Source organism: Mustela nivalis (assembly GCF_964662115.1).
Source record: "Mustela nivalis genome assembly, chromosome: 11".
Classification (NCBI taxonomy): Eukaryota; Metazoa; Chordata; class Mammalia; order Carnivora; family Mustelidae; genus Mustela; species Mustela nivalis.
The window spans coordinates 22,492,918-22,519,172 of record NC_139030.1 but is presented as its reverse complement, the minus strand read 5'-3'; the positions used below and the strand labels follow the sequence as shown (position 1 = coordinate 22,519,172).

The following is a 26,255-nucleotide window of genomic DNA, read 5'->3' as shown; positions in this document are numbered from 1 at the left end:
ATACAACCACGCTATTCCTTAATTCCCATATCTAATATAGGAATAAATAACTGATAATGTTGATATAAAAATAAACTGAGCTAATAGAGCATTTAAAGCCAAGTATACTCTACTGTAAATGCTAAGTGTTAGTCATATTTATCAGAAAAAAAATTGGAATACAACTACCCTATGATCTAGCAATCCCACTACTAAAAAAATATGCAAAGGAAATTAAATCAGTATTTTGGAGAGATATCTACACTCCCATGTGCATTACAGCACTATTCACAATAGTTCAGATGGGAAAACAACATATATATTGATGCATAAAGAAAACATGCCATTTATATTTGTCTTAAGGAAGGAAATCCTGCCATTTACAAGAACATGAATGAACTTGGAGGCTGTTGTGCTAAGTGAAACAAGCCAGGCACTGAAAAACAGTACTACATGATTTCACTTATATATAGGATCTAAAATAGTTGAACTCAGAAGCACAGTAGAGTGGTGGTTACCAGGAGTTGGGAGATGAAGTTGGCAAACACTGGTCAAAGGTAGAAAGCTCTAGTTGTACAAGATGAACAACTTATGGAAATCTAATGTACAGTATGGTGACCATAGTGAACAGTACTGTATCATATACTTGAATTTTGCTAAGAACGTAGATTCTAATTGTTTGCACCACACTTTAAAAAATGATAACTATGTGAGGTGATGAATTTGTTAACTAGCTTGATTGGGGTGACAATTTCCCAATGTACACATATATCAAAACATCAAATTATACAACTTAAATACACACAACTTAAATTTATCAATCATATTTCAGTAAGGGAAAAATGAGATGGATGTATATTATAAAGGTAAATGAAAACACACGCCAAATAATGATATATATTTATACTTTAGGAATATATATACTTTAGGATCAACACATGCAGGGTGGATTAGAAGGTTATAAATTAAATATGAGGGAAACTAATAGGATTGGGGATAGAGAATGAAAGGGGGAATTATGAAATTGAATTCAGAATCAAAGAAATAGGTGCATGGACGGAGGATGAGAGCATGAAACTCCATCAGATCCTCTCTCCAGGTATTTTAAATATGAGACAGAAAGACAGTGGAAGAGATAGGAGAGAAACGTCTAGGCTGTCAGGCAACATTCAAGAGACCCAAAGACCCAGACACATGGCAAGGAACAGTAAGTAGAGGCTAGAGCCAAGAGTCCTGTGTGATTCCTCCTGCGGCAGAGGACGTTCTCTTTGCCTTCTTCACTCTCCTTGTATCTAACAATGGACCCCAATGTCTGGGGCTACCTAAGTTTGTCTTAATTCTTTGAAATTAAAAACAGTCCAATAATCTATTAGTTTGAGTGGGTATTCAAAAGAGAAAATTTCCTGAGGACACACACGATAAAGCACTTTAGTTCAACTTAAGACATTAAACACAAGGAGACAAAAAATTATAATCACCTTCAAGACATGTTATTTTTCTCCTGTCCGAAGCCCTACAGTGGACATTGAGTGGGGCAGCAATGGGAAAAAACAGTATATTTGAAATTTCTATGCATGACGATCCATGGTTCCACCTCTCTGTATCACATGGAGAATCTGAAAAGATTTAAAATACTTGAATTCCCTCCATTGTGATACAGTATCAAGAGTGGGCTCTGTGGGCCCTGAGATTTTACTCCATATAAACAGAGGTTATGAAATAACATAGGCAAAGCCCCCAGGCAGAGTGCCTAACACATAGCATTTACTTGAAAAGCTAATATCTTACTCTTCACCCTTCCTAGGCATGGCTCCAATATCCAAGAAAAACTGTTAAACTTATTGATTGCTTCTTTCATGGATGACATCAGTGGGAAGGAATATAGCTGATGAGAAATATGGAATGCTGTGCCTGGGACTTAATAGTCTTCGATATGAGAATAAGGGATGTGGGAAGAAACAGTGTAGAATCAGGAACACTTGAAAACTGGGTCAGGGATGGATGGAGACGCAGGCAAGAGTACAATACAAACGTGAAAGTGGAGAACTCCGTTTTAGACAGTTTGGGAGCTGAGCACAACAATTAAAGATGTTAAAATAATGGAGAATATTGGAAGTCAGGAGAAAAATCACTAATTATAGGTCTGGAATATAAACATTGGCATAGATTTAGGTGGCAAGGTAGGTGATAAGGGGATGTTGAGAACAGGAAGAAGTTATCTTGGACAGAATGCTGTCATTGTTTTTATTTGGGATGAGAGGATGAGAGAATCATCTACCTTCTGCTTTAACCTCCTCACTGACTAGAAATCATCCTACAAGAGTCAGCTGAACAGCTGTAAAATTGGAAAGATCTTTTTTTTTTTTTTAAGATTTTTTTATTTATTTACTTAAGAGAGAGACAGTGAGAGAGAGCATGAATGAGGAGAAGGTCAGAGAGAGAAGCAGACGCCCCATGGAGCAGGGAGCCCGATGCGGGACTCGATCCCGGGACTCCAGGATCATGACCTGAGCCGAAGGCAGTCGTCCAACCAACTGAGCCACCCAGGCGTCCCTCTTTTTAAAATCTAAATGGAGCTTCCTCTACTTACTGGTTCTAAATTGACTTTATTCAATTAAAAAGCCTAAAATATTATCTATGTAATAATATTTCAACAAATCTGGAAAATTATACACACACACATACACATTTTAAGTATTATAGATATAATTCAGTATAATATCCCCCACATTTATGAATTTATAAACATTTTATTTTCCAAGCTGAATGCTGAGGGGAAAATGCTTGGTCCTTTTTGCTCAACATTTTGATTAACAACTTCGATAAAGACACAGATGGCATGCTTATCAAATTTTGGGATGATATAAAGCTGAGAGTTATAGCTAATATGTTGGATGTCAGAATCAAGATTCAGAGTGCTTAACAAGCTGGAGTAATGAGCTACAGCTAAGAATAGGAGAAAGAAGATAGGAAAAAGCACAGTTCTGCATTATGGTACCCAAAAGGCAACTGAACATACATACTCAGAATGGGGAAATAAATAACTTTATAGTGGCTCCTAAAAAATAAGACTTTCTGATTTGGTTACAAACTGAAAATTCATCAGTAGTCACTACACAAATTAAGCATTTCATTTATTTTAATGTAAACTTCATCTACTGGGAAGTATTTAAGATGATTAACAAAACATGCACAAAAATACTATTTAAATGGCCCAAAGAAAATGGATAAATACAATATAATTTTGAGGATATTGTATTCCTACTCAATCAAGAAACACTGAGTATCTGTTTCGGCTGAAACACTCTTCTTTGCCTATTAAACATCTACTCATCCTTACTTTTTAAAACGTATTTTCTTTCTTAGAGCGGCCTTATCTGATACCCATTTTAAATGATGTCCCCTCTTATTCTGTTCCCTGATCAATTTGTCCTAGCACTTAGGATGATTTGAAATTGTATTTCCTGTGCATATATTTTCTTAATATATGTCAATAATTAGACTACAAGGCCCATGAAAGCAAGGATCACCTAAGTTGTGTCTAACAATACATAACCAAGGTGTAGCATAGTATTGGATGCAAACTAGGTGTTCAATAAATTGGATGCAAACTAGGTGTTCAATAAATAGGTCCTACATTAATGAATTAATGAGCTAAGAACTGGATACTAATAATTTGGAAGGGGAGCAAAACCTATAAAGAGATAAAATCTAATATAACTCATGTTTTACATGGAAGTTTGACTATATTTCTGTTAGAATACAGAACTGCTCTATCAAAATTGGGGAAAATGCTCTTTGAAGAAATGGAGTTGAGTGAAGGTTCAAAAGATGAATGGAAGTTCACCATAAAGAGAAACACCTTGAAAAGACAAGACTGAGGAAGGAACATAACAGGCAAAGGAAAGAGTCACTCAAGGGCAGAAGGTACATGGGGAGCAGTGAGAGGAAGTCCAGTGTGGTTGCAGCAGATGGTACATGTAATGTGTGTTTGAAAGTGACACTGGCACACCGTGTTCCTTTTACCATCATTAAAGAGCTTACTGCCAAATAGAAACATATTGGAGAAAAATGAGCACAATAATCAAGAGCTACATATTGCATATGAGATAGAGTACAAAACACTATATTTAGCCTTGAAAATAAAATGCTTATAAACTTATAAATGTAGAGGGCACACACACACACACACACACACACTATATCTAAACCTATATCTTTATCTATATATATAGCATATATATTCCGATTTTTGAAATACTCTTATGTAAACAATATTTTGGATTTTTTTAATTGAATAAAGTTAATTTGGAAACAATGAGCAGAGGGAGCTCCATTTAGATTTTAAAAAGATCTTTCCAATTCTATAGCTGTTCAGCTGACTGTTACAGATATTTAAACAGAAGGTGAAGACTCCTCTCTCACCATCCCAAATAAGAAAGAGGTCTTAAGCATTCTGTCCAAGATAACCTCTTCCTGTTCTCAACATCACCCTCATCACCTACCTTGCCACCTAAATCTATGCCAATGTTTATATTCCAGACCCATAATTAGTGATTTTTCTCCTGACTTCCAATATTCTCAATTATTTTAACATCTTTAATTGTTGTGCTCAGCTCCCAAACTGTATGAAATGGAGTTCTCCACTTTCCACTCTCAAGTTTGTATCATACCCTTGCCAGTGTCTCCATCCATCCCAGACCCAGTTTTCAAAAGTATTGCTGATTCCCCTGTTTCTCCACTTCTCACCACTATTGCTCCCTCTGACTCTCAGGCACTTTCTTCCCTGTGTTCCCCCATGGCATCTGCCTTTTTTCATTCTCACAGGGGCTACTACAACTCTCTTCCAACTGGTTTCTTTACCTTTAATTTTTCTTTTATCTAATCCACAATTTCCAACTTGAAGCCAGAATGATCTTTCCAAAATAAATTTGGAATCCTATCACAGCCCTGGTGAACAACCATATTTCTAAAGCAGCAACGTCTTGAGAGTTTGAGATTTGCAGAATCAATGGGAGAGTTAAAGGTAGAGTCAGAACATGGTCTCTTGGTTTCACTTCTCCTTAAGGAATTTTACATATAGGGCAACTATTGGGAACATCTATTACTAATTAGAGTTTCCTAAGCAAACATTATGGGTATATAAACCCCAGGAATGAAACAGTTGAGAACTACTGTCCGAAAGCTGTTATATAGGTCTAGTAGGTCAAAATTAGAAAATAAAAAGAAATAAACAATACAGAATCTGGAAAGAAGTGGATCCCCTAAATTCTGAAACAAAAAGAAAACCCCAAAACAAAAAAAATGAAAATACCAATTCCATATATTGTTTTTCAAGAAAATAACCAAAAGCCCCATTTTTTTTCTTATAACATTTCAGCATTCTATTTTGTCAAGTAATTTTCCAGATTGTTCTATCACTCATATAAATCCCCTTGTGTAGATACTGGACACTATACACATGAAGAAATAAAGAACATAACCCTAGGTGAATGTTTGAGACATATCCAATTATTTTTAATTTGCACATCTTTAAAAGAAGTTTAAATTAAAAAATTTAACAGCCTTAACATACTTTGGTAGGCAGAAGAATGGCCCCCCAATGCTATCCTAGTTTTAATTTCTAGAACCTGTGAATGTTACCTTATATGTCAAAACAGACTTTGCAGTAGTGACTAAATTACCAATATTAGGATGGTAAGATTGTCCTGGATTATCACCACAGGCTAGAAATCCTAAACGTTTTTTTAAGAGGGATGTAAAAGGAGATTTGACACAGAATCAGGAGGCAAGGAGACAATGAAGCAAAGGTCTATGCCACTGGTTCTGAAGACTCAGGAAAAGGCTATTAGCCAAGGACTGCAGCTTTAGAAACTGGAAGCAACCTAGAGCCTTTCAAGGGAGTATGGCCCTGATGAGACCTTAATTTTGACTCAATGAAACTGATTTTGGACTTCAGATTTCTAGAACTGTGAGAGAATAAAAGTTGTATTTCAAAAGTCACCAAGTTTGCAATTTTGTTATAGCAGTTGTACAAAGCACATTTACATTAAAATTCTTTACACATAAGCATGGGTTTACAGTATGTTAATTATTGAGTATATATGATGTGCTGTCTCTTTGCCAGATGTTAGTAAGGAAAGTGATGGAGTAGACTGTCCCTCCCTCAAGGAGCACCTATCAGCCTCTGGCAGGAGCAACTAGCAATAAAGTAGTTGAAATGTGAGAAGCATCTAAGAATCAACATAGATACTCTGAGCTCTTAATGGGTTCCAGGGTTTGGGAGAGGGTGGACTAGTGAGTCAGTTTGTGGTCTTCTAGAGGAGGTGATGTTTTTGATGCTTGTCTGGAAAGGTTATTAGGAGTTGACCAAAGAAGGAGGTTGTAAAGCAGAAAGATTAAAGTCAGAGCAGAGATAAAATGTAGAGGTACAAAAGGCAAAAGCCCTAGGAGAATGCCTGTAGGTGTTCAGATGTACAAGAACCTGAGAAGACTGGAATAAGAAGGATGAGGGACAAAGTTTCAGAGATTAAAAAAAAGTAAAATCCTGCAGGACCTTGGTTGTACTAAGGCATCCGAGCCACAGGTTTTAAACTCGTATCAACCTAGGAAAGTGGTATTTCCATTTGTCTTTTGGAAATATTACTTTTGAAATGGGAGAAAATGTGGTGGGAGAAAGAATCCAGTGAAGACAGTGGATAGGCAACCACTATAGTCAATCGAGGCAAAAGAGAAGTGAAGTTCGCACGAGGAAAGGGGAGAACAACTGGGATGGAAAATCCTGGGTAGAAATGAGAAATGTCTCTAAGCAGCAGTATTGAATGCATTTTTTAAACAATATTCCTATTAAAACAAAAAAATACAATTTCAACACAAAAAAACACAGAAACATATTCATCTTGTCAAATTTAAGTTTTCTTTTTACCAAAACAGACACTATTAATTCTTCCCTGAGTAAGGATTTGAAGAGCTTTTCAAAGTCACAAGAAACAAAGATGTAAAGGACAAAGGAACCCCATCATTTGGCAAAGGAGGCAGATGGCTAAATTGTGTCTTTCTGTAACTGAGGGTGGGGTTTAACTATTTCATCCATTCTGGATGGTAGACTTAATAAGGATAGCTCACAGTAGTTGCTATAAATAAATCTTTGCCAAGACACTTTGTGTCTTGTCTTGTCTAAACCACCCAGTTAATAAAAATATCAACTTTCAGTCCCTGAGCATGCTCTATCGGCTCAGGCAAAATAAGCTTGCCTACATGTAGTTATAACAAATTTTTCAGTATTTTAAATTTAATACCTATAGATAGATGTAAACTTTCTAAATGTGTTAACATTAGATTATTTTTTCTAGTAATGGCAAATATGTGAAACATTATTCTTTAAATCGATGATTTTTTTAGGGTATTTTTGGTTGTTTTTTTGCTTTGTCTGCTCTCCATACCTCTTTATATATGAGAGCAAGTTAATAAAATTGCTGTAACAGCTAAACTGAAAATGCTCATCTCTGGATGAAATATTAATAAAATAATTAATTGCCTATTAAAAATAATCCATCTAGAATCAGCTATAAAACAGATATTTTCATTTTTCAGTTTGATTAATTAAAATTGTACATAGCTGTCGCTGGATCAATTGGAAATCTTTGCCTACATTCTTCCCTTCTTTGAAAAACATGGTTTATCTAACTACAGCAACAGAACTTCACTTCCTCTGATCCCCAACTATAGATCAAAGGCAAAGGAGAGCAGTAGAACCAGGTAATCTTGCAGTCTTTGACCATGTATAGCTCAGCTGACTTCTCCGTGGGCCTATGTTCATTATACATAGTTCTTCTACCTAAAGATCTATTAAAACATAAATGCATGTGCACGTGCACGCACGCACGCACACACACACACACCCCTATACAGAAGTACTGAAGTGTGTGTGTGTGTGTGTGTGTGTGTTGAGTCATGTCCTGTCTGCACTAGTCTTCCCATTCAGTGAACCTATACTGATAGTTTTGATGAGCCAGACATTGTGGATGAACAATGAACATGATTTAGTCCTGAATTCTAATTCAGGATGAATTGGAGCTATAATTTTATGTGAGAGGGAAAAAAATCTACATGGAGAAACTTAGGGGAAAAAAAAGTAAATATAGTCATAGAAAGAATTACAAAGACTCATGGGAATCCTCAGAATGATCCCCTCACCTCTCCTGAGAGTGGAAATAGGGGAGATACTTCCTGGAGTCCGTAGCACTTGGTCTTAGTCCAAAGAGCAAAGAGTCTCCTGAGAGGAGAAAGAGCATGCCAGGTAGACTAATCATGGACCTTCTGTCATGTCCTCTTTAGGAGATGTTCAGAAGAGACCAGGAAAGAGTGCAGGCAGAGCACTGGCATGGTCTCACCTGCTTTTTAGTGTGATGGCTCATGGCTCCTGGTGTGGTGGATGTCAGGTGGACAGGTCAAGGCAAAATACTTGAACATCTACTACCAGGATTATTACATAGAAAGATAAAAGGAGAAGATTGAGAAACAGTTAAGAGAAAATTCTTAAGCATTATGAAGACTTGAGGATTCAGTTCTATACTGGAAAATCTGGAAAACCTACTAACTTTTGGGCACTAGTCCTGGTGTTGTGTATTTAGTTAAAAAAAAGAAAAGAAAAACAACAAAAAAAAAAAGCAGCTATTTCTCTTGGAACTTTATAATCTACTGCTACAGAAGGGATAATAGGCAATTTTTAAGTGAATATACAACATTTATGTTCGTGATTAAGTGGACCATGAAAAAAAAAAGATTAATAAGGGGCATAGGAAGTAATGAAGTGGGCGGATTGTTCATATCCAGACTTTCTCTAACTTCTCTCAGAGAACCCACTGAAGGGAAGGGTAAAGGCCGTGCAATAGAGAAAACAAAGCCCTGCATGCTTTTGTGTCCTGTTTTTAGACAAATTATCAGTGGGATAAGAAACATAGTTGGAAATAACTCATCTCAACTATATTACTTTTGGCACATGCTCTTTTGTTGTAAGAACTAGGTAATCTCAGTCAACCTCTGGCCTATTGTCCCACACTTGGGAAATACATTATATACTTTGGAATTAAACCATGATGGGGCTTAACAGGAAAAACTACTGACAGACATAAACAGAAATTCCTTATTTTTTAAAAAATAAAATCCAGTTTTACTATTAGTCCCCATAGTGCTGTTCCCAAAGTCAAACAGACTTGGCTGAGATTATCTGTGGTTTGAATCATCCATGGAATCTATGAGAATAGAGAATTGAGAATTTACTAGATGGTACTGCCCATGGCTCTGTTTACCAGGGTCCACACAGGAAACCTCAGCATGAGAAATAAAAATTACCCTCACGAAGAAATTTATGGTGTAATTCTGGGGAATTCGGGTTTAGGTCTTCAAGAGGCATATGGAAGACAAATCCATGTAAGAGCTTAAAAGGGCAAAGTCTTCGCTGTTCTTATTAGGACAGCCAGATTCTGGTTACTGCTGTGTGCCTTCTTATACATGAAGTTAGAAGTTTTCATAATGAGTGAACTCAGATTACAATACAAAACAAAACAAAACCAGTGTTTTTACTGGTGCTATTAAGTTCACTCTCACCACCCTGCCTTGATAGATGGGGTGTGTCTCTTTCCTAGAGGTGACAAAATGAAGTATCACCACTTACTCTTTTTAAAAATCTTTTCAAAGATATACTTAAATTATCTTAACACAAATATAAAGGCTATGTGTCTATGGTAAATCTTGATCAAAGCACTATTTTCACTTTGTAAAAATCTTAGATCTTTCATAGCTTTTGCTGTTGCTCTGCAAATTGAGTTACATCTCTTCTTTCTCAAGGATGTACTGGTTTTTTAACCTGAAATAACTTTCTAAATTAAAAAGACATGAAAAATTACTTATCAGTGTGATATTAAAAAAAAATGACTGGCATTTACAATAAATTTGCCAACTTTATCTTAAAATTTTATTTAAAGACTACCTTTTCTCTTATTTCTTTATTGCTATCATCCTCTTTTAACCTAAAATCACATCTTATAGCATGACTACTGCAATAATCTCCAACACACCCTTGCCCCTTTGAAGTCAATCTGTACATGGTATAGATTTTTAAAATAATTTTTTTAAAGAAAAAGTGATTTCAAAAAAAAGAAGGTCCTAAAATGATAAAAGGGTCAATACAGCAGGAGGATATAAAAATTGTAGAACAAGGTAGCACCTAGATATATCAAGAAAAACTTAGATATAAGGGGAGAATTATCCAACAATACACTAATAAAAATTTTTAATATTATACTTTAAAACCCAGGAATCCAGGCAGAAAATCAGAAAGAAATATTGGCATTAGACTTGATAGACAAAACAGACTTTATAGACATATACAGAACATTGCATCCAAAAGCAACACAACACACATTTTTCCTCAAGTGCACATAGAATATTCTCCAGGATAAATCATATGTTAGGCCACAATACAAGTTTTACTAAAAGAATACTGAAATCACATCAAGGATTTTTCTAAACACAACAATATAAAATTACAAGTTACAAGAAGAAAACTGGAAAATTGACAAATATGTGAAAATTAGAGGATATGCTACTGAAAAACTAGTAGGTCAAAGAAGGAATAAAGAAAAATTTAAAAAAATACTCTGATTCAATGAAAATGGAAATACCTACAGCAAAACTGAAGAGATGCAGCTCAAGCAGTTCTAAGAGGAAAGTTCATAGTGGCCAATGCCTATTTCAAGGAACACAAAAAATCTAATAACCTAATTTTACAACCCAAGAAATTAGGAAAAGAGCCAGTGAAGTCCAAAGTTAAAGGGAATGATATAACAAAGACCAGAGCAGACATAAATGAAATAGAGACTCAAAAGAGAACAGAAAGATTAATGAAACCTACAGCCAGTTCTTTGGAAAGATAAAATTAACAAACCTTTAACTACACTCAAGAAAAAGATAAGACTCAAAATAAGAAATGGAAGGGGAAACATAACTGGTATCACAGAAATACAAGGGATCTTAGACTACTCTGAACATTTATATGCCAACAAATTGGACAATATATAAGAAATGAATAAATTTCTAGAAACACACAAACTACCAACACTGAATCACAAAGAAGTAGAAAGTCTGAACAGAAGAATTACTGGTAAGGAAATTGTATCAGTTATCAAAAACCTCCCGGCAAACAAAAGTTCAGGACCAGATGGTTTTATTGGTGAATTATTTTTTTTTCTTATTTATTTATTTATTTATTTGAGAGAGAGTGAAAGAGAGCATGAGAGAGGAGAAGATCAGAGGAAGAAGCAGACTCCCCATAAGGCTGGGAGCCCTATGCGGGACTCTGGAATCATGACCTGAGCTGAAGGCAGTTGCTTAACCAACTGAATCACCCAGGCACCCTCACTGGTGAATTCTATCCAACATTAAAAAAAAAAAAATAAAACCAAAACCAAAACCAAACCAAAACAAAACAATGCTTCTCTAATTCTTTCAAAAAGACAGAAAAGTGTGCTATGGTGAGTGCTGTGAAGTGTGTAAACCTGGTGATTCACAAACCTGTACCCCGAGGACAAAAATATATGTTTATAAAAAATTAAAAAGTTAAAAAAAAAAAAGACAGGAAAGGAGGGAAAACTTCCAATCTCATTTTACAAGGCCAGCATTACCCTGGTATTAAATCCAGGTAAGGGCAACACATTTAAAAAACAAGCTAATATATCTCATGATCATAGATGCAAAAAATCCTCAAAATATTAGCAAACTGAATTCAACAATAGAGTAAAAGGATCCTATACCATGATTAAGTCACACTTATTCCAGGAATGTCAGAATGGTTTAATATCCACATAGTCAATATAATACACCATATTAACAAAGCCAAAGATAAAAAGCATATGATCATCTCAATAGATGAAAGAAAAATAAATAAAATATTTGACAGAATACAACATCCATTGAGGATCAAAACTCTCAACAGTGTGTGTGTAGAGAGAATGCATCTTAACATAATATAAGCCGTACATGACAAGCTTATTGCTACCATCATTCCTAATGATAAAAAGCTGGAAATTGTTCAAAGATCAGTAACAAGACAGGATGCTGACTCCTACTAATTTTATTTAACATAATATTAGAATTCCTAGCCAGAGATAATAAGCAAGAAATAAAAGGTATCTAAATTAGAAAGAAATAAAACTGTCACTATTTGCAGATGCAGGATTTTACGTATAGAACACTCTAAAGACTCAACACAAAAAACTGTTAAGAACTAATAATTCTGGTGAATTTGCAGGATACAGAAATTCAATATACAGATCTATGATCAGTTGCATTTCTGTATATATACACACTATTATTGAACTACCAGAAAGAGAAACAATTCCATTTATAATTACATCTAAAGAATCAAAACCTAGGAATTTAACCAAGGGGATGATAGACCTATAAACTGAAAACTGTGACACTGATAAAAGAAATTGAAGAATAAATGGAAAAATATTTTGTGCTAATGGACCAGAATTGATATTACCATGTCCATGCTAATCAAAAGAATTCACATATTTATTGCAATCTTTACCAAAATTCCAATGGCATTTTTCAAAGAAATAAAAAAGAAGTCCTAAAATTTCTATAGAACCACAAACATCCCAAATAGCCAAACTAATTTTGAGAAAGAGCAAAGCCAGAGATATCATGTCAAATATTAATGTCAAACTATACTACAAAACTAATCACAGTAGTATGATCTTGGCATTAGAAGCAGACTCATCTATCAATGTAACAGAATAGGTAGCCCAGAAATAAACCGACACTTATACAGTTAATTTATGACAAAGGAACCAAGAATATACTATGGAGTAAGTATAGTCTGTAATAAATACTGTTGGGAAAACTGTACAGCCACATGAAAAGAATAAAACTGGACTACTATTTTAAAGCTACACAAAAATTAATTCAAAATGCAATAAATACTTAAATAGGTAATACCTGGAAACATAAAACTCCTAGCAGAAAATAGGTGGTAAGTTTCTATAAATCAGTCTTTGCAATAATCTTTTAGGATTTGACACAAGAAACAAAAGCAATAGAAGCAAAAATAAACTACGGGGACTATATCAAACTAAAAAGACTTCTGCCAAGCAAAGGAAATTATCAACAAAATGGAAGGAACTTATAGAATGGAAGAAAGTATTTGCAAGTCATATCTGATAGGAGGTTAATAACCAAAATAAAGAATTCATACAATTCAGTGAATAACAAAAAAAACCCAAAACACACACGCACACAGAAAAAGGAAAAGAATGGAAGTTGGTGCAGCCACTTTGGAAAACTGTGAAGATTCCTTAAGAAATTAAAAAAAGAGCTACTCTATGACCTTGCAATCTTGCAACTGCACTACTATGTATTTACCCCAAAGATACAGATGTAGTGAAAAGAGGGGCCATCTGTATCCCAATGTTCATAGTAGCACTGGCCACAATCATCAAACTGTGGAAAGATGCCCTTCAACAGAAAAATGGATAAAGAAGATATGGTCCATATGTACAATGCAGTATTCTGCCTCCCTGAGAAAGGATGAATACCCAACTTTTTTTTTTTTTTTTATCAACATGGACAGGACTGAAAGAGATTATGCTAAGTGAAATAAGTCAAGGAGAGAGAGAGAGTCAATTATCATATGGTTTCACTTACTTGTGGAACATAAGACATAACACAGATGACATTGGAAGATGGAGAGAAATGTGCTGGGGGAAATTGGAGGGGGAGACAAACCATAAGAGACTGTGGACTCTGAGAAACAAACTGAGGGTTTTAGAGGGGAGGAGGATGGGGGGTTGGGTGAGCCTGGTGGTGGGTATTAAGGAGGGCACGTATTGCATAGAGCAATGGGTGTGGTGCAAATATAGTGAATTTTGGAACACTGAAAAAAAATTAAATTAAATTTAAAAAAAATCCAAAAGCCCAAATTAGGAAGCAGGCAGAAGATCTGAATAGACTTTCAGACAGATAGATGGCGAACAAATACAAGAAAAGATACTCAACATCACTCATTATCTAGATGTAAATTGTAGCCACAACAAGAAATCACCTCGCATCTCTTAGAATGGCTATTATCAAAAAGACAAGAAATAACAAGTATTGGCAAGTATGTGGAGAAAGAATACTTGTGCACTGTTGGTGAGAATGTAAACTGGTTCAGGCATTATTGGAAACAGTATAAATGGTTCTCAGGAAATTAAAAATAGAACTATCAATGATTCAGCAATTCCACTTCCAGTATTTATCTGGGGAAAAAAAAAAAGAAAACACTAACTTCAAAAGATATGTGTGCCTCATGTTCACTGAAGACTTATTTCCAATAGCAAAGCTACAGAAGTATCCACTGACAGTAGATAAATAAAACACAATGGAAAGGTACAACAGAGTATCACCTAGCAATAATAAGAAAAAAAAAATCTTGCTATTTGTGACAACACAGATGGACCTTGAGGGCATTATACTAAGTGAAGTAAGACAGAGAGAAGGACAAATACTGTATGAGCTCACTTATATGTGTGTGTGGCATTATGCTAAATGAAGTAAGACAGAGAGGACAAATACTGTATGAACTCACTTATATGTGTGTGTGGCAGGGGGGGACTACCACCACCAGTGATGAACACACACACACAACTCAACTCATAGACATAGGAAACAGACTGGTGGTGGTCAAAGGTAGGGAATTGGGAGTGGGCAAAATAGGTAAAAAGGAACAAACTTCCAGGTCTAAGTAAGTCATGGGGATGTAATATACAATAGATTATTAACTGTTTTGTACATTAGAAAGTTCTAAGTCTTAAAACATCACAATTGTAACTATGTATGTTAATTGATGTTAGACTTAATTGCTCCAATTTTACCATTTATATATAAATACTGAATCATTGTGCTGTATGCCTCAAACTAACCTCTTGTATGTCAATAAAAATATTTTTTAAAGCTTGAATTATATTACCTCCTTTTCTTTTCACATATGATTGTATTAAATTAGATCCATACTCCTTGCTTTGTCCCCCAAAAGATTCTGCCTACTTGTTCTACCTCATTTTACAGAATTCTCTCACTCCCAATAGTAAACCACAGAGCTTCCTTTGTTTTTGTTTTTGTTTTTTTACTTTTTTTTTAAAAGAAGATTTTATTTATTTATTTGACAGAGAAACAGCGAGAGAGGGAATACATGCAGGAGAGAGAGAAACGGGCTTCCTGCTGAGCCGGGAGGCCGATGTGGGGCTCGATCCCAGGGTGCTGGAAAACAAAGGCAGATGCTTAGTGACTGAGCCTCCTGGGCACCCCAAGCTCCCTCAAATTCCTGATAGGATTTTTTAAGAATTGCACTGATGTTATAAATTAATTGTAGAGAAACTTGACATCTTCGGAATGTCAACTCATCCTTTGCTATGAGCATCTTTTCTCTCCCATTTATTCACATTTTTAAGTGTCCTATAAGGTTTGTTTTTTCCCTGTTTATAAACATATATTTTGAATCACCAGGTTTACACACTTCACAGCACTCACCAAAGCACATACCCTCCCCAATGTCCATAATCCCACCCCCTTTTCCCAAACCCCCTCCCCCCAGCAACCCTCAGTTTGTTTTGTGAGATTAAGAGTCACTTATGGTTTGTCTCCCTCCCAATCCCATCTTGTTTCATTTACTCTTCTCCTACCCACTTAAGCCCCCATGTTGCATCCTTTGTTTTGCTGGCAGAACTTCTTTCATATTTTACTCCTTTACTCCTTAGAACATGCTTATTCCACTTCCTGAAATGGTCTCGTATATACTTTTCATGTGGTGGCTTCTTTCTCCTACTTCTTTCTTGCACTTCAAATTTTTGTTACTTCAGCAATGACAGTCTCTTCCACAAACAGTGTTGGGAAACGAAAGAGTAACATGCAAAAGAATGAAACTGGACTATGAATACCCAACTTTTCTATCAACATGGACAAGACTAGAAGAGATTATGCTGAGTGAAATAAGTCAAGCAGAGAGAGTCAATTATATGGTTTCACTTATTTGTGGAGAATAAGAAATAACACGGAAGACGTGGGGAGATGGACAGAAGAAGGAAGTTGAGGGAAATTGAAAGGGGAGATGAACCATGAGAGACTATGGACTCTGAAAAATAATCTGAGGGTGATGAAGGCGCAGGGGGTAGGAGGTTGGGGGATCCTGGTGGTGGGTATTATGGAGGGCACGCATTGCATGGAGCACTGGGTGTGGTGCATAAACAATGAATTCTGTTACACTGAAAAGAAATTAAATTAAAAAAACTGAAAAAAAAAAAAAGAATGAAACTAGACCATGATCTCACACCATACACAAAAAAATTCAAAATGGATTAAAGACCTAAATGTGAGACCTGAAACAATAAAAGCCTAGAGGAGAACACAGACAGTAATTTCTTTGACATTGGCCATAGAAACTTCTTTCTAGCGATGTCTCCTGATAGAGGGGAAACAAAAGCAAAAATAAACTATTGGGACTTCATCAAAGTAAAAAGCTTCCGCACTGTTAAGGAAATAACACTACAGAAGCCACCTTCAGAAGGGGAGAAGATATTGCAAATGACATCTCTGATAAAGAGCTAGTATCCAAAATATAAAGAACTTCTAAAACACAGCATCCAAAAAATGAATAATCCAATTAAAAAATGGGCCAAAGACATGAATAGACATCCAGATGGCTAAAAGATGCAGGCAAAGATGCTCAACACCACTCACCATCAGGAAAATACAAATCAAAACTATGAGTTATAATCTCATACCTGTCAGAATGGCTAAAATGAACAATAGAAGACACAGGTGTTGGCAAGGATGTGGAGAGAGGGCAACCCCTCTTGCTATTGGTGGGAATGCAAACTGACACAGACACTCTGGAAACCATACGGAGGTTCCTCAAAAAGTTAAAAATAGAACGACCCTACAATCTGGCAATCCTACTACTAGGATATGTAACCAAAGAATACAAAAACACTAACTCAAAAGAATACATGCCCCCTAATGTTTATAGCAGCACTATCAACAATAGCCAAATTATAGAAGCAGTGCAAAGGTCCATGAATTCATGAATGGATAAGGACGATGTGGTATGTATGTATGCATGTGTATGTATATATATGTATGATGGAATGTTATTGTTCCATTTGCAATGACTTGGATGGAGCTAGAGAATATTATGATAAGCAAAATCAGTCAGTCAGAGAAAGACCTATCACAGGACTTCACTCATATATGGAATTTAAGAAACAAAGCAAGTGATTAAAGGTGGAAAAAAGGAGAGGAGAGGGGGAGGCAAACCAAGGAATGCACTCTGAACAACAGAAAACACACTGCTAGTTACCAGAGAGGAGGTGCATGAGGTAGAAGGGAATGGGTTAAATAGACGATAGTACAAGGATTGTACTTGTAATGAGCACTGGGTACTGTAAGGAAGTGTTAAAAAAATCACTATATTATATACCCAAGAATAGTATTACACTGTATGTTAACTGGAATTTAAGTAGAAACTTAAGGTGTGCTTGGGTGGCTCAGCTGGTTAAGCACCTGACTCTTGATTTTGGCTCAGGTCATCATCTTAGGGTTGTGAAACAGAGCCCCACACTGGGCTCTGCACTAGGTGTGGAGCCTGCTTAAGATTCTCTCTACCCCTCCGCTCCTCAGTGTGAGCACATGCTCACTTTGTTGCTAAGAAAAAAAAAAAAAAGGAAAAACTTAAAAAAAAGGTAAAAGAAACTAGGATAGCTTTGGATTTGATCAGAACATTTAAAATTGGTGTGCAGAAGGAGAAGAATGGCAAAAAGTAGGCAGAGTTTAAAGAAACAAAAGCTGAGAACTTCCCAAACCTAAGGAAGGAATTACATATACATATCCAGGAAGCTGACAGAAGACTCCATTATCTCAATGCAAAAAATACATTTTCCAAGAAACATTATATTGGAACTGTCAAAAAAAAAAAAAATAGCCAATGGTAAAGAATCTGAAAGACAACCAGGGGAAAGAAGTTACTTAAAGAACCCCGTTTAGGCCATCAACAGATTTCTCAGCAGAAAGTCTACAGGTCAGGAGAGAATAGATGACACACAGATGACATACTAAAGGGCTGAAAGATAAAAACTGTTAGCCAAGAACATGTGAGCCGCAAGTTATCTTTCAGACAGGAGGGAGAAATAAAGGCTTTCTCAAACTAAGAAAAGTTGAGGGAGTTCACCACCAACAGACTCACAAAAAGTGCTGAAAGGGATTCAAGGTGGGATGAAAAGACTAATCAGAGAGAGGAAAACATATCAAAGTGCAGAACAGTTTGATAAAGTTGAAAAATAGAAAGCAAACTCTGCTAGAATGCGTCTTAACCACTACAGTATAAAAGTTAAAAAATATTATAAATCATCATAGTGACTACAATTTGTTGAAGAGCACAAGGCATAAATCATAAAAGAGGTAAACTGCGGCATCAGATATATACAAAGGAGGGATGAAAGGTAGAGAATCTATAGGCAAATGGAGATTAGTCATCAACACGAAATGGACAGTATTATCTGTGAGAAGTTTTAAGTAAGCTTCGTCGTAACTGTCAAGCAAAAATCTGGAGTAGATTAATCAAAATAAAAAAGGGGGATACAGAGTATATCATTGTGGAAAAGTACCAATTTACAAGGGTAGGCAGAAAAAGGAAAAATACCCTCGAGATACACAACAAGAAAGCAAATAATAAAATGGCAGTGGTAAGTCCTTACATATCAATAATTACTCTAAGTATAAATGGGTTGAATTCACCAATCAAAAGGTACAGAATGGCTGGATAGAAAAACAAGACAATCATATGATATGTACAGGAGACTCATGTCACCTTTAAAGACACTCATACACTCAAATTTTGAGGGAACAGAAGAATATATCTCATGCAAGTAGAAACCAAAATAAAGTAGGAATAGCAATACTTTGAAAAAATAGACTCCAGGCCAAAAAGCTAAAACAAAAACAAGAAATAAGAAACCAAGATTATTTAATAAAGGAGTCAATATATCAAGATGTAATATTCATAAATGCATACACATCCATTATCAGAGCCCCTAAATGTATTAAGTAAATACTAACAAATGTGAAGAGAGATATAGACAATTATATAAAAACAGTGGGGGGGGGGGCACCTGGGTGGCTCAGTGGGTTAAAGCCTCTGCCTTCGGCTCAGGTCATGATCCCAGGGTCCTGGGATCGAGCCCCACATCGGGCTCTCTGCTCAGCAGGGAACCTGCTTCCTCCTCTCTCTCTGCCTGCCTCTCTGCCTACTTGTGATCTCTGTCAAATAAATAAAATCTTTAAAAAAATAAAACAAAACAAAAAACAGTAGGGGAGTTCAACACCACACTGTCAGTAATGGATAGATCATCTGAATAGGGGAAAAAAAACAAACCAAGGAAATGCTATAATTGAACTGTATTTTAAATCAAATAGACTTGACATATACAAAACATTCCATCTAACAGAAGAATATAGTTTCCTCAAGAAAAACTGAAAGGTTTCCTTTTAAGAACAGGAAAAGACAAAATTGCCCACTCACACCTCTCTTATTCAATACAGTACTAGAAGTCCTAACTGGAGAAATTAAATAAGACAAAAAATAGCATCCAAATCAGAAAGAAAGAAGTAAAATTGTCACTATTTGCAGTTGATAATTTGTGTATAGAAAATGTCAAAGACTCAGCCAAAAAACTATTGAAGTTAAACAATTTCAGTAAAATTTCAAGATATAAAAAAAATTAACATACAGAAATCATTTATGTTACTATACACTAATTATGAAGCATCTGAAATATAAAACTACCCCATTTGCCATAGCACCAAAATAAACAGTAATAAAATAACCACGTGAAAGATCTATACAATGAAATCTATAAAACTTACTTGAAAAAGATGGAAGTAGATCCAACATATGGAAAAAAACAACCTGTGTTCGTGGTTCTGAAGCATTTTGTTTAAATATCCATGCTACCTAAAGCCTTCTATAGAATCAACAGAATCAATGTAATCTGTCAAAGTTCAAATGTCATTCTTCACATAAAGATAGAAATGGAACTACCAAGGACCCCAAATAGCCAAAGCATTTCTAAGGAAGAACAAATATGGGAATGTCACATTTCTTGATTTTAAATTATACTACAAAGTTATTGGAATAAAAACAGAATATTATTGGCATAAAAATGAAACACAGACCAATGAAACAGAATTAAGAGCTCAGAATAAACCCATGCATTTTTTTCCTCAAGAATTTTGATGGATTCCGATCTCACAGGTCTTTCACCTATTTAGAGTTTATCTTTGTGAATGGTTTAAGAGAATGGTTGAGTTTCATTGTTTTGTATATAGCTGTCCAATTTTCCCAGCAACATTTATTGTAAAGACTTTTCCACTGCATATTCTTTCCTGCTTTGAGCTGAGACGTCCTTCAATGGATAAATGGATAAAGATATAGTCCATATATACAATGGAATATTACTCAGCCATCAGAAAGAATGAATACCCAATATTTACGTCAATATGGATGGAACTGGAGGAGATTATGCTAAATGAAAAATCAAACAGAAACAAGAATCGTATGATTTCACTTATTTGTGGAACATAAGAATAGCATGGAGGACATTAGGAGAAGTAAGGGGAAAGTGAAGGAGGGAAATCAGAGACAACCATTAGAGACTATGGACTCCAGGAAACAAACTGAGGGTTTCAGAAGGGAGGAGGATTGGGGGATGGGTGAGCACGGTCATGGGTATTAAGGAGGGCATGTATTGCATGGAGCACTGGGTGTTTATTATACGCAAATAATGAATCATGCAGGGGCGCCTGGGTGGCTCAGTGGGTTAAAGCCTCTTACTTCGGCTCAGGTCATGATCCCAGGGTCCTGGGATCGAGCCCCGCATCGGGCTCCCTGCTCCACAGAGGAGCCTGCTTTCCTTCCTCTCTCTCTGCCTGCCTCTCTGCCTACTTGTGATCTTTGTCTGTCAAATAAATTTAAAAAAAAATTTAATAATGAATCATGGAACATTACATAAAAAACTAAGTTAAGGATGTACTGTAATGTGACATACATAATAACAACAACAAAAAAACAAACAAAAAAACATGCATTTTCAGTGAACTAATACTTGATCAGAGAAGAAATAAAACCTGATGGGGAAATGGTTTCTTCAAATGGTATTGGGAGAACAATGCAAAACAATGAAATTAGACCCCTGTTTTACAGCACTCCAAAAATTAACTCAAAATATATCAAAGCCTTAAATAAAAAACCTGATACCAGGAATCTCCTAGAAAAAAATGTGGTAAAGAAGCTCTTTAACACTGTTTTTGGTAATGTTTTTCACAGGTCACCAGAGCAAACAAAACAAAATAGGAATACCTAAAACTTAAGCTTCTGCATAGCAAAGGAAACAATTAAGAAAATGAAATGGCGACAGAGCTAATGAGAGAAATTTTTTGCCAACCATGTATCTGATAGCAGGTTAATACCTAAAATATATAAAGAACATTTTCAATCTAACTATGAAATAGGAAGAGAAACAGACAATTTCCCAAAGACATCCAAATGGCCAAGAGGTACAGGAAAAGATGCTCAACATAACTAACCATCAGGCAAATGCAACTCAAAACCATGGTGAAATAACACCATAACCATTAGAATGCTTTTAATTAAGAAAAGAAATAATGGGTGTTGAGGAGGATGTGGAGAAAAGGGAACTCTTGTACACTGTTGTGGGAATGTACATTTCCTCAACCACTCTGTTAAACAATATTAAAGTTACTCAAAAATTAACCGATCTACTATAGGATACAACAATCTGACAGCTGGGTATATACCCAAAGGAAATGAAAATAGAGTACCCAAGAAATATATATACTCCCATGTTCATTGCAACATTTTTCACAATAGCCAAAATATGGAAAAATCTTAAGTGCCCATCAACAGATGAATGGATAAAGATGAGATCTATATTTGTTCAAATATATCTCGTATTAAAAAATGAAACATTTGGCCAAAGGAATGATAACCTACCATTTATGACAATGTGGATAGATCCTGAGGACATTATAGCAAGTAAGGTAAGTTAAAGAAAGGCATGTACTGTAGGTTATCACTTATATGTGGAATTTAAAGAAGTCAAATTTGTAAAAACAGTAGAATGGTGGTTACCAGGAGAGGAGGGGTGGGGTGGAGTGGTTAGGACAGATATTATCAAACTGTTTAAATTTATAATGAGTAGTTCATAAGTACTAGAGATTTGATGCACAGTATAGTGAATACACACACCAATTTTGTATTATAATCAAACTTGCTAAACGACTGGTACTTAATTATTCCAACCACTAAGAAATAACTCTGTAATGTGATAGTGATGCTAATTATCACTACAGTGCCAATCACTACCATATGAATAATCAAACGGACATACTATAACCTTAAATTTACACATTGGAAGTCAAATATATTTCAATGGGAAAAAGGAAAATCTAGTTTTGGAAAATGAACCAATATATATATAAAAACCAAAAACAAAAATTAAAGTCAACCAGTTTTGGCTTCCATAAAATGGGTCCACAGCTTGCTTCTGGTGTGTATAATGTTTCTCTGAGTCAAGCTACTGAAGAAAATTTTTTAGAGTAACCCAGAAAGCAGAGCCAATGATATCACCAATTAAAGGGTTATTAAGCCTTAGGGTGTGTTCACAAGATGATACAGGCATATCTTGAACAGTTAATCCATTGACTATGAAGACAAACTGTCATTTACCTGACTTCTATAACAAATGAATTCAACTCACCATAATTATTATTGAGAAAGCTTATTAAAACAAATACTTTGATGATAGAGACCAAATCTTTTTTCCTCCTAGAGTTTGCCAAACATGAATTCTTTCATATGCTCTGTAAAATTCCTTACCATTTTAGTCTTACAAAAAAAAAATATACAAACTAGAGTTTGAAATTCATTATGTTACATTGTAATCACTAATCTCAGCATCCCCTATCAACCTTCATCCTGACTAGATTGAGTCTCATTCTTTTCTCCATTCACCCCTCTTTCAAATTCTCCCAAGGTTCAAAAAAGGCAGTCTTCTCCTTGATTAACAGCTCACAAAATTCTCCCCGATGGCTTTTTTCTACAGTTTTATTCTATTAGTTTGGGTATACTTATATAGTGCATTGCAAAACACTTTAAGTCAATGTTTCCATTGGCAATTTGTCAACTACCTTAGAAGAAATCCAAGGCCTGATGCTTTCTATGCGTATGATCAGAGCACCAAAGACCACCACAAAATATATTTTGTATTAAATACGGCTTTTCTAATGAAGTAAAGCAACTGCACTCATCCACAGTTAACTAAGTGGTCAATGGTAAAGTATAGAGTTAGGAGAGTCAAAGATCCAAAATAATCACATTCCAAATAATCAGTAAAATATGGACACATGTATTCCAAATGCCTATATTTTATGAAAGGCAGTGTGTTATTAACAAAGGAAAACTGAAAGAAATATTATAGAACAAAGCTACTAATTCTAGACTTGGATACACCTCCTGGCTATATGCGTATGTTCCCATCTCCTTATGTTCCTCCTCATCCATTTCCTTACCAGAGCTGCTGCAGTGGGAGGGGTCAACAGGTCTTCCGTTTTTGTCAGAGCAGGCTATTGCTCGAAAGCGCAGGCCTTTTCCACATTCTTTGCTGTCTCCTTGTACCCGATATCCTCGTGGAGACTCCCTTCTGCCTTCTGGAAGAATGCAATCTGACCAGTTTCCAGAAGGCTGAGATATAAATACATCACAAGGGCACAGTTCTGTTTCTATGAGAGGGTACAGGTCAGAGTCCTGGCATTTCTCTTTCTTCCTGCTTTTCCCTGTTTCAAAAACAAAATAAAACAAAGCATTGATATATTAATTTCCAATCTGTTTTGTTGAAAGTCACATTATTGTCTTTACTAATGCTTATTTACTAAACATCAAATAAAATATGGCCTTCCCCTGCCCTTCTCCACAACCGCCCCCCCCTTTTTTTCCATGAAAGCAAATCCTAGGACAATGGAAGCAATTCTCAAAGCAACTGTGAAATTAAAGTTAATTTGAGGGGCGCCTGGGTGACTCAGTCTGTTAAACATCTGCCTTTGGCTGGGATCAAGCCCCACATCAGGCTCCTTACTCAGCAAGAAGCCTGCTTCTCCCTTTCCCTCTGCTTGGTGCTCCCCTGGCTCATATACTCTGTCAAACAAAATAAAATAATAATAATAAAGATAATTTGGAAAAAATTTAAAAATGGTTTATATTGGATAGTGGCAAAAAAAAAAAAGAAACTGAAAGCTGTTTGCTACAGTGACTCAACAGCTGGAAAGTTTTTGTTTATATGATTTTCGCTATAACTTGTTGGTAAGAACAAACAGATTACTTTGTTTTCCTGAAAATTAATGGTTTCCAGGGAAACCAACAAAACACTGGAAATAGTAACATCCTGTCATTTTGATGTGCGTTTTTGGAAACAGTTTATTTATTCAAAGAACAAAATAATATCTCATCCAATGGCCCTGGAGTGAGGCTAGGTGCCACTCGGGGTGAGAGTGACAAAGTTGAACTTATTTTGGTCCTTGCTATCAGGCAGCTCACAAATGCTGACACAATAGAAGGAAATAAATGGTCAAATAATGTTGGGCAATTTAATCTGAGAAAAAGTTATGACTTCCACTTTGAAAGACTTTTTTAACCTAAGTATTCTAGAATATGACTTTACCTTAACCAATTGACTTTGATGGAGCTTTTAGCTGTGAACCTGTCTTTGAGTAATGAGAATGCAGAATTATTTCCCATTGCTGAGTACTTGATAATCATGTTTAATGGGATTTCAAGTCCGCATGTAAACTTGATTCAACTTTCCTGCCAACACACTTCTGCTAGATTCCTAAACGTTTTCTAATAGATCTGATTATATTTTGTTTCATCATTAATAAGTCATCAGCTAGAGTCTTGGCTGGTTATAAAAAAAAATATGGTCTTTATTGGTCTTATTCCCAGTGTTTATAGGGGTTTTAGAAAAGCTTGATTTAAGCTGATGCATGGGATATTACCTCATTGTCAAAGAATTTATACACAATTTTATAGTTGTTGCCTGGATGACTGGCTCTATGGTCTGACATGTTGCTTACGGTCATAATAAATAAGGATTCCTGCAGGGTCTGAAAGATGTTGCTGGAGCTTCAGCCATGCCACTCTCTCTCTCTGGGAGGATGTATTCACTTGCATTTACCATTAGGAGCACTTAATGAGAAAATGTTTGAGAAACACAGTCTTTATGGTGGTGAGAATTTACTGGTTGAAAGTCAGGTCTATGTGTGGTTTCTTCCTACCAACACCCAGCATATTGAAGTCTCTGGCGCTTCTTAAACGTCTCTATCTCTTCAATTTCTATTCTCTTCTCAACTTAAGCCTGGATTCAGAGTCCACCTATTTCTTGACACTCTACTTACTATTGACAAAGTAATAAAACAAATGAAGCCCTGGAATGTCTCTCTACGTTACCCTTCAGGCTTAATCATTCAATGATTGTTGAGAATGTTGATAACACCATCACTGTTGAAATAGTCTTCCCAAATTCCATTGTACCTTGTACCTTACCTCACCCCTGCAATCCCTCTGGGAAGATCACATTTGTTTGTTACATTATTTCCCTTCTCTACATCTCTTACATCTCTTAACTGATGGGCCTTATCAGGGCACTGTCCTCGGTTCTCTTCTTTTCTGATCCGTTATCTTCACTCACGAGTTTAAAGGACCCTCTATATCTCTTAAATTCTTATTACCTCCATTCTAGGTTTCTAGCTCAAGCTTCTGAGCCACAGACTAGAACCTAAATGGCCTATCAAACTCAACCTGGCAAAGTCATACTCAACCTCTTCACACCTGGGCCTTGCTTTCTTCATCTTCATTTCCCAGTTATATCAAGAAGGCCAAGTCAAAATCTAAAATGCCACGTTTGAATTCTACTATACTATCTGCATCTATCTGTTTAATGACAAAGATCTATCATTTTAAATGACTATCTCTTGAATCAGTCCTTGTTTCCATTCTGACCAATACCACCCATATGTAGCCCATCTCCAAATCTCTTAAATCCCTGCAACACCTTCTTCCAATATTTTATAGCCATTGTACTTCATATTCCCCCAGTCTTCTGCCCACATTG

The 26,255-nt window shown here is 35.8% G+C and overlaps 1 protein-coding gene across 2 annotated transcripts in view; it reads right to left on the bottom strand.

Moving 5' to 3' along the window:
• The window catches only part of THSD7B (thrombospondin type 1 domain containing 7B), an 824,611-nt gene that overhangs the window by 219,188 nt on the left and 579,168 nt on the right, over nucleotides 1–26,255 (bottom strand). For both annotated transcript variants that reach the window (XM_082689340.1, XM_082689339.1), the window contains exon 14: nucleotides 23,662–23,925. In XM_082689340.1, coding sequence (XP_082545466.1) covers nucleotides 23,662–23,925 — 264 coding nt within the window. The remainder of the gene's footprint in view (nucleotides 1–23,661; nucleotides 23,926–26,255) is intronic.